General features: G+C 34.2%; 5 protein-coding genes across 5 annotated transcripts; 2 read left to right on the top strand and 3 right to left on the bottom strand.

Moving 5' to 3' along the window:
* Window positions 1-3542: 3542 nt before the first annotated feature.
* LOTGIDRAFT_161832 (hypothetical protein) lies at window positions 3543-3887 on the top strand (the record flags this gene model as incomplete). The annotated part of the gene is made up of 1 exon (XM_009057720.1): window positions 3543-3887. The coding sequence occupies one exon, from the start codon at window positions 3543-3545 to the stop codon at window positions 3885-3887; it is 345 nt and encodes a 114-aa protein (XP_009055968.1).
* Window positions 3888-4136: 249 nt separating this feature from the next.
* Window positions 4137-4868, top strand: LOTGIDRAFT_161831 (hypothetical protein; the record flags this gene model as incomplete). The annotated part of the gene is made up of 1 exon (XM_009057719.1): window positions 4137-4868. One exon carries the CDS (start codon window positions 4137-4139, stop codon window positions 4866-4868), a length of 732 nt encoding a protein of 243 aa, XP_009055967.1.
* A 1537-nt stretch (window positions 4869-6405) lies between these two features.
* LOTGIDRAFT_161830 (hypothetical protein) lies at window positions 6406-8085 on the bottom strand (the record flags this gene model as incomplete). The annotated part of the gene is made up of 1 exon (XM_009057718.1): window positions 6406-8085. The coding sequence occupies one exon, from the start codon at window positions 8083-8085 to the stop codon at window positions 6406-6408; it is 1680 nt and encodes a 559-aa protein (XP_009055966.1).
* Window positions 8086-8672: 587 nt separating this feature from the next.
* On the bottom strand, window positions 8673-9533 carry LOTGIDRAFT_161829 (hypothetical protein; the record flags this gene model as incomplete). The annotated part of the gene is made up of 1 exon (XM_009057717.1): window positions 8673-9533. The coding sequence occupies one exon, from the start codon at window positions 9531-9533 to the stop codon at window positions 8673-8675; it is 861 nt and encodes a 286-aa protein (XP_009055965.1).
* An 835-nt stretch (window positions 9534-10368) lies between these two features.
* Window positions 10369-11731, bottom strand: LOTGIDRAFT_161828 (hypothetical protein; the record flags this gene model as incomplete). The annotated part of the gene is made up of 2 exons (XM_009057716.1): window positions 10369-10977; window positions 11318-11731. 2 exons carry the CDS (start codon window positions 11729-11731, stop codon window positions 10369-10371), a joined length of 1023 nt encoding a protein of 340 aa, XP_009055964.1.
* Between the last annotated feature and the right edge of the window lie 1438 nt (window positions 11732-13169).

Genomic DNA, 13169 nt, shown 5'->3' with positions numbered 1-13169 from the left:
AGTATCACTTCTGGTCTGGATTTTATTTTAAAATCGGCCATAAAATTTTATTTGTTAAATATCAGCTAAATTTTGTTGACCTACATAAATTACACCGGAAGTTATTCAACCGGAAGTAGATTTGAAGTTCAGTCGCTTTCCTGTTTAAGATTGGAAATGACGTACAAAATTTGACTGTATCATATTATTAACATTAGTGAAGTCACTTTGCATTTAAAATTTCATATCAATCGATGCAAAAGCAAAAAAGTTGCAAAAAAATCGAAAAATTTGATCGAAAAAAGTGAGCGACGAATTTTCGAATTTCGTAATTTTTCAAGTGCTATCAGGTCAGAAATTACAGGTAGATGCAAGATGCAAAAATACGCCATCTAGAGCCGATTTTCGACTTTTTGCACATGTTGAACTGTGGCACTTCCGGTTTTGCAAAACTGTTCCAATATATATTTAAGGAACACGTCGCCACTACAGAAGGTCTAGAGAAGTGAAATTGTTGCTGCAACTACTGTAGTCTAAGCTCAGGAAGGTGTGTAACTTTCGAAAAAAAAAAAAAAAAAAAAAAAAAAAAAAAGAATTGACATTTCGATAACAAACTGGGACTTTGCTGAAAGCAAAGTCCCACAAAAAAAGAATTGACATTTCGATAACAAACTGGGACTTTGCTCAAAGCAAAGTCCCACAAAAAAAGAATTGACATTTCGATAACAAACTGGAACTTTGCTGAAAGCAAAGTCCCACAACTAGAACCACACGTGGCACAGAGTGGGACTTTGCAAATGTAGCAAAATGCAAAAGACCCCGAAAAAATCAACCTTCCACGATAATTAGATCAAGCGCAAGAACAGTCTAAAGTTGAGAAATTTTCATGTTTTAGAAGATTTTAATACCGGAAGTGGACGTCAGACCTCACAAATGAAAGTATCAGCAGATAGCCAAGGTCAATGACCTTCGATCTTGTAAAGGGGAAGGCCTAAAAAGGTCAAGATCAAGAGATATACGCCATTAAAATTTCAAATTGCTAACAACTATAAAACCAGAAGTTGACTTAGGACAGCAAATATAAAAGTATAAATAGATAGCCAATGACGTTTGATCCTACAATGGTCAAGGTCAACAAAGGTCAAGGTCAAAAATTGAAAATTTTGAATTTCCAAAACCTGTTCTTTTTTTTGAACTATGAAGGGGAAACAACCAAAATTCTAAGACTAAGTGGCTCAAAATATGAGGTAATTGTGTAAAAAGTTCCATTTTGAACAAATGTATACTTTGCGAGTTATGCCCCTGGCCAAAAATGTCAATAATGAGTAATTTAACCCGGAAGTGCCACGCCCAACTCAATTTTTTTTGAATAAGTTAATCAATATTCAAAATGTTACGTTAGGTTCCAAATGTCAAGTTCCTACATAATAGAGGTCAAAAGATATAGGTCAACAAAAGTCAACAAAGGTCAAAATCAAAAAATGAAAATATCCAAATGTTAAAACCCGTTCGGATGTGCCACGCCCACATAAGTTTTTTTGTCATAGGTGAATTCATATTCAAAGTGTCTAGTTATATTCCAAATATCAAGGTTCTACATCAAATAGATAATAACATATACAAGTAGTATATGTCTTTTCAGATATGACGCATTTCACTTCTGCGCATGCGCAGCTTTTTCAATGCGTCATATCCGAAAAGACACAACTGTTAAAATGTATTATAACAGACTCCCCAAACTGTTAAAATGTATTATAACAGACTCCCCAAACTGTTAAAAATGTATTATAACAGACTCCTCCAAACTGTATTATAACAGACTCCATATAAATTACCCAAACCACAGACAAGAATCACTAATAATAATACAGTATAAAATAACCGCATTAAAAATGTCTTTAATTTTAAAACACGAACAAAAAAAATTCGAAGGAGACGGTTTCTTCTCTGCGCTAACATCTCTCATCCCCAAAGTGGCCAATTTTGTCTCAAACAACAAATCCCTCATTCCCTCAGAAGCGCAAGCTCCTGGATCTGTGGCAAAAGCAGGAGTAAATAAAAGCGATGCAGTCAAAAAATCTGACGAACTTAAAGAACTGCAGTTAATAAGAGAACTAAGAAACAAGAGACTAGAACGACAAGCCCTAGAAAAACAAGGAAAAGGGTTTAAAATCATTGGATAAAAATGGCAAGCAAAAATTACAGATTGGATCCAATCTTTCAATTGTATGATCCGATTCAATATTCGTTCAACAAGAAGAAAGAGGATTACGTAATCATCTCACCAACGGTAGGGACAAAGACCCAAATAAACGACGGAGGAAGAGTTACCTTTGAAATTAATTCATTGTCCAATTGTTGCTGCTTTCCGATGCCCATTTCCGATGCGATTTCAAAATCAAAGACGCCACTCAGAATCGAATTCCACAAACCAACACGACTTTAGAAAACAACTTCTTTCCATCTTTATTCAGCGAAATGGTTTTGGAAGCTGGTTCAAATCCGATAGAGACCATAAAACACCCTGGCGTGTTTGACACAATGTTGAAAACGGTTCTCTATCCCAAAAACTACGATTCAGTTTCGGGATGGATTCCTGATGTCGGTGACGGAGAAATTTTAAAAGAACCGGTCAGAACTGTAGCAAATGACGCAGACCTTGCTAGGATAAGGGTAGTTGCTAGAAACACACTTGAAAGAGTGACTCGCGGAGTAAATCACGGATTTGAAAAACGAGCGCTTCAATACAACAATGTCGTTGAGAACAACAGATGGAGTAATTACGTTAATTGGAAGTTGTATCCTTTATTTGGTCTTTTGGAACACAGAAAGGTTTCCATAGGTTTACCGTATAAAATTCATTTGCAAAGAGAAATCAACGACAACAAGATATTCTTTGGTGAAAACAACTCTGACGCAAAATTGGAAATAACGAATATCCAACTTTACATACCGGTAATCACTCCTTCCGTAGAAGTGGAAACGAGAACATTCAACTCTTTAACCAAAGACATCGAAATTGCTTTTCTTCGTCCTAACACGGTAGGTAGCATGACTTTAACGGGAGAATCCACCACGTGGCCAATCACCAACACCGTCAAACCAGCGAGATATCTAATGGTCGGTTTCAAAAACTTGCCAGACTCTCAGACAAACAACAACAACATTTTCAGAGTGGCATTGAACCATACTCAAGATCCCATCATTCGCAAAGTTCAAGTCAGATTGAACAACGATAATTATCCCAATCAACCTTTGACAATTGATCCTTCCAAAAAAGATTACAACGAATTGTATAGAAACTATAAAAACATGTGCGAATTGTTTGGAAATACGCCTCAGTTTGAATACACAGATTTTTCACTCAATCATCCAATCTTTTGTTTCGATCTGTCAGCTCATCAAGAAGATCTTTTCAAAACAGGGGTAAACATAAATATTCACATCGATAAAACACAAGGAGATGTGACCGGCTACTGTTTATTGCTGGAAGAAGCAAAACATTTGATTAAAATATCAGATAGAAGAATGATAAGAACTGAATAAAAAAACACCCTTTAAAAATGAAACCAGAAACTTTAGTTATGAAAATAATAGAAGCTATGGAAACGAATTCGCCGACTCTAATAACTTACAACGGTAAAAAAGTGCATATAACCCAAAAGATTATCGATAAATACAAACATTGCAAAGTCAGAGACGATATAGACTTGGAAAGAATTGATGAGAATTTAACTAAAAAAGGTGGATTTATACCTTTCTTACCTTTAATTTTTGCTGGTTTAGCAGCTGGTGCAACTGCTGGTGGAGCTGCTGGGATAGCCAAAGCTGTCAACGATAAGAAAGCTGAAGCCGCTGCAAACACCGAAGCGCGTAGACACAATTTGGCAATGGAAAGAGAAGCATGAGGAGGTTCGGGAGTAGGAGATATATTAGGGACGGTTAAAGAATTCGGACAAAGATTTGGCGAAGAAACCAAGAAAACCGTTAAAGAGGGATTAAGCAAATTAATAGATAAAATCGACACTGGAGAAATGAAGGTCAAACACAAGGGCGACGCCATATTTTTTAAAAACATACGTTCGGGAGAGGGAATCTTACTTTCAAAGTATAAAGGCAACGGGGTGATTTTTGGTACGAAAATGTAATAAATAAAAATGGGCAAGAAATTTAATCATTCGGAAATATTTCCTAATAACCCAATGCTCATGTGTATATGCGGTAGTTCCGGTTCTGGGAAAACTCATCTCACTTTTAACATGTTGACAACACCAAACCTTTTAGATTTCGATTCTCTGTATATCCACACAACAACACCAGAGCAATCGTATTATCAATTCCTCAAAGCTTTGGAATATTTACCAAAGAAAGACGTTCAAGACATATTTCAATATTACGAGGAAAACGAAGAAGAAGTGGAAATAAAAGATATCATAGAAAACTTCATTAAATCAAAGAATCCATCTTTCAATCCAACGGATATAAAAGTTTTTCTTACGAAAAATGTTAATGATCTAGACTTGTCTAATATTGATAGCAATCGAAAGAACTTAATATTGTTTGACGATTGCGTAGCGCAAAGAAATCAAACTGTTCAACAAGAATTCTTCACCAAAGGAAGACATCACAACTGTCACTGCATATACCAATCCCAATCTTTTTACGGGAGTGATTCTATGTTCATTAGAAAAAATGCAAATTGTTTTTTATTATTTGAATTAAACGATAAAGATTTATCTCAAATCATTCAGTCTATAAATCACGGAATGGATAGAGATACATTTAAAAAGGTTTGTAAAGCTCAATGGAGAACCCCAGATGATCATGGATACGTATTTGTAAATACTAGAAAACCTGCGGGAGAAAGAGTTATGATCGATATATGTTAATTTTATTTTTTTTAAAATGACGGTTGGAATAATTTTTTAAAAAGAAATAGAGAATATATCAAAGCTAAGAATAAAATAAAGACCCAAGTTGAAAATAACAGATTACAACAACTCGGATTAGCGGAAAATCTACAGAATCTATTTCAACCCATATTAAAATCTCAAGAGTATATTAAAAAGAAATTAGCTTTAGAACCCACGCCTCTTATAGAACCCAAACCGATTGAATATAATGGTATTATAATTAGGACATTAGATGATATAAAACGTATTTTTTAAACCCTGACCCAGATTTACCAAAGAGCATTTCACCAATCGTTGATAATCAAGGTTTAATGGATTTAGAATAATATTTAGTCCAAATTCCCCTTTATTCAAAATCGACACAAAAGACTTTATATTTACATTAACGAGAGGGTTAATAGATTTAATGAATGGCGAGGATGATGATATTGCCGATTACAAGGATTTAGTAGCATACTCAAAATTTCTACATGCGATCAGAAAGTCGGGACCCGAAACAAGAAGACTGAAAACAGTTGAAACATATTTAAATAAAGTTATACCTGATGAAGAGAAATCAGACGATTATGCAGAAGATTATCCACCAATCATACAAGAAATAGACGAATTCGATGATATGGTGGCATCTGGTCAAGGTATAACGTTTTTATCCGACGACAATAAAGAATAGCTTAATAGATTAGAAATAATATTAGCAGCCATGAAGGAAGGTCATCGATCGGACAGACAATACAACGAAGTCAATGCCATATTAAAACGACTTTTGGAGAAAGAAATCATCACTAAAAAAGACTATATAAACGTCATTAAAAATGTCCAATAAAGAACAATTGTTCGTTATCACCTCGAATAAACCAGACATCAAATTGTCTCTAGACTACGAGTTTGAACTCGATCGCAATAAACAGTACGAACTGGGATTAAAGTATTTCTCCGTTTACAATTCCATTAGAAACATCAACGAAAAAAACAATCAACTAAAAATATCGACGGATAACGGAGTTACGTTCGAAACCATAAGCTTACTACCGGGGAGCTACGAATACGTAGCCATCAACGATTACCTATCCGAATACGCAGGAAGCGTGAACGGCAAAAACAATATCGAATTCGAAGGTAATTTGAATCTGAACAAAAGAAAACTGATCTTGAGAAATAACAGTCAAGTCGATTTCAACGTAGAAAATTCGTTGAATGCGTTACTAGGGTTCGATAAACGAATATACGCGCAATCGACATTGGCGCCGCACAAGGCCAACATCGAGAACGACATCGACGTGATCAACATTCAGTGTAATTTGATCAACGGTGGATTTTTCAACAAGCACAAACGCCAAATCTCATATAGCATACCGACTTTTACGGTGCCGATTGGATACAGAATTATAGAGAAACCGTTTCAAACGACCTATTTACCAGTCAATTCTTTCATGATCAAAGATATAAATCTGGAAATCAAAGACGGTAAAAACAGGTTCATAGACTTTGGCAACGAAGAAATTGTCATTCAACTTCATTTAAAACAATCTTCATTCTCTTCTTGATTAGAAAGATAATCGAAATCATCAAATTCATAGTTTTCGTCAAAACTATACTCATCTTTGTCATTGTAAGGATACATAATTCCTTCACTGTTTGGTGGTTTTCTTTTAACATTATTCAAATAACTTCTAAAAACTTTAGTTTGTTTATCATTTGGAATAACTACTCCATTGGTGAAACTTTTTTCCCACGGTTTATTAAATTCGTTCGACACATCATGTCCGCTTGCTAACTGAACGTAATCTTCTACACTTAGCTTATCATTAGAATAACCTTTAAACGTTTTCTTTTCTTTTAAGACACCATCAGAAGTCAAAACGATGTTGTATTTGACTTTTGGTGCTAAATATAAACCAAATATAATTCCACCGTCACCGTAATCATTTTTACCTTTGCAATAGTCTTTTTCGGAGACCAAACCAGCTCTGTTTAGTTTTTTCCAATTTTTGGATGAAATGTACAATTTATCGGTGTCGGTATAGTAAATTTCGGGTTTATAAAATCCATTTATGACGTGAATGAAATTGTTCATTATTTTTTTACTGTGAGATAAAACAAATGATCCCAAATGACTAGGTGTTAGTCGTGTAGATTTACTATCTTCGGTAGTAATCTCTTTTTCTTCAATTTCTGTTTCAACAATATATTGAGTATCATTAATTTTCTCATAGGTTTTAACGCGTGAATCAAAGTTGGCCTGTAAAGTTGCTTCATTCCATAAATGTCTAGTTGTGAATATATCTTTCTGAATTGATTTACCATACAAGGAATTACCTAATAATTTCATGCAATTACTACCCACGATATTACCTTCTCGTTTATATTTATTTCTTAAATCTCTCAAAATTAAAATATAATCTCTATAGGGTGGAGTTTTAAAATTTTCTTCGTAAACTATACCATCTAATATTCTAATAATTCGTCCACCGGCTTTCACTATTTCTTGAATATCGACCGATGTTAAAACGTCGTGACAGAAACCATTTCTGAACCTGATTTTGTTACCAGTTTCCTTTTTATCTTCTTTATTCGTGAAAGTGATTTTATCTTTAGCTGGTATCGGTTGGAAGAACATGTTTTTGGGATAGTCAAACCACACTATTAAAATAGCTGTTCTAGGTCTGAATTTTTGTTTATTGAAGAGTTTTACAAATTCTTTTTCTTCTTCTGGTAGAAACGGTCTTCCACTTTTGGCTCTCAGATATTCACTGTCTAAATCCGACATGGCGGAAGCGTATAAACCGTTAGCATCAAATGCCATTAGTTTAGTACATTCTATTTTTTTAAGTCTCAAATGAACTTCCGTTTTGTCTTTTGTGCTTGCGCTGTATTCTTTGAATAAATCAATTATGTTATTATTTTCACTTTGTGAAATATATTCCTTTAATACGTTACAAATTTCATCCATTTTGTTCGTTTCAAATGATTTTCTATTTGCCGAAACTCTTCCTCCTTTAATAGATCGTCTGATGAAATTTCTTATAAAAGGATTTGTGTGCGAATAAACTTTTTCTATATTTTCTTTTTCGGTATGTTTCGCAACCATTCTAGTAGTTTCATACCATTCTTCTTCCACCATTTCTTTATCGTAATGATATAAATAATACCAAGCCTTTAAAGATAAAGATGGAGCCGTTAGATTATTGGACATATTCTGGTTTACAACTTCTTTCGTCACTTGGTTGTATTTTATCAAACAAGCTCCCAAACAGAGAGTGTCTCTCTTGGCGTAAGGTTCCCATTCATGTCTCAATTCCTCCCAGTAGTCTTGCGTGTATTTAGCAATATCTAAGTCGGCAAGCTATCTCAAATTCGCAGGAAGATTGGAAGAATTTCCCCATGCAGCCAAACTAGAGGATTCGTGTTGATAGGAACACGTGAAATTAATATGTTGTAAATAATTACCCTTTATTTCTTTCTGTCTTTTGCATTTTTTCTGTAAATCTTCATCCGTGTATGGATTAGATAAAGGAAAAGATAGAATTCCTCTGGGTGTTTTTAAAGGGCAATGCGTTAGTTTTTTTGCATTTTTAAGCACGATCCAGTTGTTGAATCCACTGCCGTTATGAGAAATTAATATTAATCTCTTTCTATCATATTGACCTAAATATTTCAACATTTGATCTATACAGTCTAGACCCACAAATAGTTCTACCATATTAGTCATGAGTTTGTTGTAAAATTCTTCTGGAATGGGATCTGACGGCTTTAAATCTGGAAAGAGATTATTTATTCTGTTTAACATTTCCTTAGTTTTTCTAAATTAATTAAAGTGCAGGCATAAGGAATTGCTCTTCGCGTGTCTTTTTCTGAATACGTTTCGCAATCCCAAGCGAATAACGCATTATCACTCATACTCGAAAGCACGTTTAGTTTGAGGGGTGAAACCTGTGTTACTGCGTTGTCGTCTCTACACGTTTTCCACACCTGTTCGTAATTGCCTTCTATTTCTTGAATTCCCAAACTTTTTTGGCTTCTTCTAATCAAACAGAAATGCCAGTTGTGTAAGTACAAAACCCAATCTAATTCATCGTGAACGTCTCTGGGGTGAAAATGTCTGTTTTTGGGATTATAAATTTGAAACGAAGTGTTAAATTTCTTGTTGAATTCATTCATTCTAGCACAAGTCATCACTCCTTTTCTATTTGCTTTTGAAAACCCGTTGATGTATTCTTGAAATTTACACGTTAAATCTTTGTTCAAAACACGATTGACGCATTTCATAAAACAGTGACCATCTGTAGATATGTAACAATTTTCGCCTTCGTATTCATTGATCTTTTTTAGTAGATCAGTTCCTCCTCTACCAACTCTCGCTCTTTTTATTTCTTGGAAATTGTCTTTCATTAAAATTATTTTTCCTGTAAAATACCAATCGGAAGCATCGGATTTTTTGTCCATATTTGAAAAGATATTGTGAAAAGTTTTGGCATTGAAACCGAGGAGTGACATGTATTGTCTGTAATTCCCTTCCTCGACTATCTCTCCATCTATTTTAATTTGTCCTTTGAATGTTATAAATTTATCAGAGATAGCCTTGATAACATCGGAAAAAAGGGCGTTTTCTATCAATGTTTCATCAAGTTCGATTTTATTCATATTTTTTTAAGTGTATATTTTTGATTATTTCTTTATTTTGACCGCTGATATTTCTGTATGGTTTTTATCCAAAATTTCATTGAATTCTTGTAATTCTTCAACTGTTATGTTCTTGTCTTCTCTCGATCTTTCGAAAAAGATGTACAATTGATTAAGATACGTATTCAAGATATCCGTTTTCTTTTTATAATGAGCTTTCTTTTTGCTCGTGAAACCTAAAGTGATGAGACTGCAAGAGGTCGTTTGAACGGCTGTTAATGCAGCCAATACGGTTGGGACGATGACCGGAAGCATTAATCCACCAGTCACGGCCGTTGCCACCGTTACTCCTACCGTTAGAACTGTGCTCGCTGTTTTGAAAAAAGAATCGATTCTACTCCATGTTTTCCTGCATGAATTGTACTGTCTCAACTTTATTTTCAACTTTTCTTGTTTGTCTATCATGTATTGTTGTCTGCTTTCGAGTTCCATTTTTAAGTCGTTAAATTAAGTGAATTTCCAATAAATGGAACCACGGAATATCGTATAGAGCCTCCTTGTTTGGCCTAGCATTATTATATTTGCGGGTATTAAAAGTAAAAAAAATTTCGCGTACTAACGAAATTTCTTTTTTCGTATGGTCCTCTTTAAGATGATAGGAATATTTTATTTTTACTTTTTCGATGTTTATCTTGGCTCTAGAAATAAAACCACCACCTTCAAGGATGGAGTCAGAACCTTCGGCAAACGATAAATGTACTATAAACTCTCTTTCTTGTTGACTTTTATGAACATCGATCGAGGTGTATTTTCCATCGTAAACAAAATACAGTTTTACGTATTCAAAGTCTGTTGTTCATAAAAACTCGTGACTGCTCGATTCTATTGGTTCGGGTACGTATACGGGCATTATAAATGGAATTTTGACAATGTTGGTTAATGGTGGATTTTCCGTCTCCAATATCATATCCAAATCTTTGATTCCAATGATATCCTTATCATTTTCTACTTCCATTTTAAAGGTGTCTACATATTTACCATTTCTCGTTTCAATTTCCTGATCCCTTTTATCAATCAAACGTATATTCTCTTCCAAATTACCATCATTGAATAATGAAATATGTTTGACGCCCTTACCGGTTTGTTTGAAGACTACTTTATTGACTTTAACCTTCATGGGAAACTCTATTTGAATCAGACAATTACCTCGAAAAGTAAACGCTTCTGTTTCGCCAATATCGAATACGTTTTTAGGTTCTCCGTATGCGAGAGTACCTACTTTTATTTCTGCTTTGAATCCGTATTTGTTTGATTTATAAATTTGGTCTTTTCTATCGAAGACAGTGTCACTTTCGAATGGAAGATTGAAATAATACGATTTGTCCGTGACAATAGCTTCTAATTTGCTCAACTTTCTCTCTTGTCTCAAAAAATCGTCATGAATTTTAGATACCAAAAGATTGACCTGTTCTTTAATATAATTTTTCATATCATCTCGAAATTTATTTTGAAGAAAGTTTTTAATCACACCCACTTCTTTTTCTAATTCGTCCGTGATTTTAGTATCGTTTCAACGTATCTTTGTCAATGGGAAGTGTGTTAATTATATCTTGAACATCTGATTTTTGCTTCGCGATTTTTTCGTTCAAATTGGATATCGAATTTTGTAACTCGGTTTTGTCTGCGGTCTTGTCTACTTCTGCTAGCAATTCGCCAAGTTTTCTTTCCAAAGCGGTTAGTTTTCGTTTCAATCTATCCTCGTTTACATTTGGGTTGTCTATTAAACGTTGGACGTCTATTTTTACCTTCGTAATCTTATCGTCTAATTTAGATATTAAATTTTGCAACTGACTTGTTTTATCCACTTGAATAAGATGTTTCAAACTCGTTAACTCTTGTTGTAGTTTGGGTTCGTCCACAAGATTTTTAATATTTCGTCTGATGAATCTTTTCACGTCATTTATTCTATTTTCAACATGGTCCTTATCTATTTGAATTGCGTTTATTTGATCCAGTAAATATTTCTTGTTCACGGCATCGTTATCATTTCCTGGAAACTTTAAATTAGTTATTTTGAAATTGTTCATATCGATATCCCCTTGTAAGGTGTCTCCGATTTGATCCACGAAAAAAGGTTTTGCTTTGTTTATAAACGCCGTAGAACTCATGGGATTTTTAGATTCTAGAGGTAAAGACCCTAATCCAAACTTGTTTGCCATTTTTATTGAGTTAAATTTATTATAATTTCTTCAAACTTTTCTCCCAAACTCAACCGATATAAAACCCAAAGCGACAGCTGTCCACACAGCTTTTGTCCTGGCATTTGAATTTGAAACGTAGAACATTTGATTGGTTTGCTAGTTAATTTCGTTATCTCTTCTGTCGGTTCTAGACCGAAAGAATCAAAGAAATAAAAGTTATTCGAAGAATCTTTGTGTAAAGCAGAGTGATGAACTCCTTTTTGATCCGACGTGTGAATGTTTGTGATGGCGTAAAATTTACCTTTCTTGTATTTCAGTTCATCAATTTCATCTCGCATGCAATAATAAAACGGCGAGACGTTCAATTCCTTGGCCCATTTCACAAGTTGAAAATTTGTGGTCGTGTCTTTTCCGTATTTATCGAGAAATGCATTCATTTTTTAAGTCGATTTTTTTTAGGTGTTTTTCGAAGTAGGCGGTAAGTATTGCTGAAGACCCAATTGACGAAATATATACGTAGTTTGTGTTCGAAAAAACTTGTATAACATTCTGATAAAACACATTCAATAATATTTTGAAGATAAATTTACATTTAAATTTAAAAAATCTTAATTTAAGAGAGCGTAAATGCTTGTCGACATCTAAATTTCTTAACCTTTCATCTAAATCTTCATTTTCGAGATTCATTTTTAAAAGTCAGTTTTTTGAAGTTCATTTTGATAAAACCTTCCTATGATTTGTTCTTTGTCTTGATCGATCAATTCATACGTGGGAGGTGATGTGTTGTTTACTTTATCAACGATGAATATCTCGTTAGTCCAATAGCCGACGTAACCTTTCTGAAACAATGATTTATATTCAAAAATACGAACTCGATCTCCAACTTTGAATTTGGGTTTAATATTCAAATTGCTAATCTCGTTTTCAAAGTTGTTTCGAGTGTTGACGGACTTTATGTTATTCGGGTTATTAGAGGCTTGGGATGGCGTCACACCTATAGACGAATGTATTTTGTTATTGTATTCGTCGACAACAACCGGTAATATTTTAAGCCATTTTTGAGATTTCAATTCCGTGAATTTCTTGAATAATTTGCTTTAAGAGTCCTGTTGAATCTTTCTATCACTACGGCTTTACCTTCGTTATGCGTGCTGTAAATATCAAACCCCAGAGATTTCACATTTCTGTTGTAGAATTCGCTTCCTTTATCAACCCACAATTTTAGGGGTCGTCTGTCGGATTGTTTCATTATGGTTTCGAATGCTTGTTTGACAGTCAGACCCGATTTGTTTTTCAAGGGAAAGACCCAAGCGTATCTCGTGTATATGTTGATCACCGTCAAACAATACTTGTACACTCTCTCGACTGGCATGTTGATTAAATCGGCTGACCAAATTTCATCTTTATCAAAAACTTTGACTTTGAGGTAATGTTTGTTTTTTCGAAATTCTTTGTG

Source organism: Lottia gigantea, assembly GCF_000327385.1.
Source record: "Lottia gigantea unplaced genomic scaffold LOTGIsca_31, whole genome shotgun sequence".
Lineage (NCBI taxonomy): Eukaryota > Metazoa > Mollusca > Gastropoda > Lottiidae > Lottia > Lottia gigantea.
Note: the sequence above shows the minus strand (reverse complement) of the source record. Positions and strands in the feature narration are given on the sequence as shown.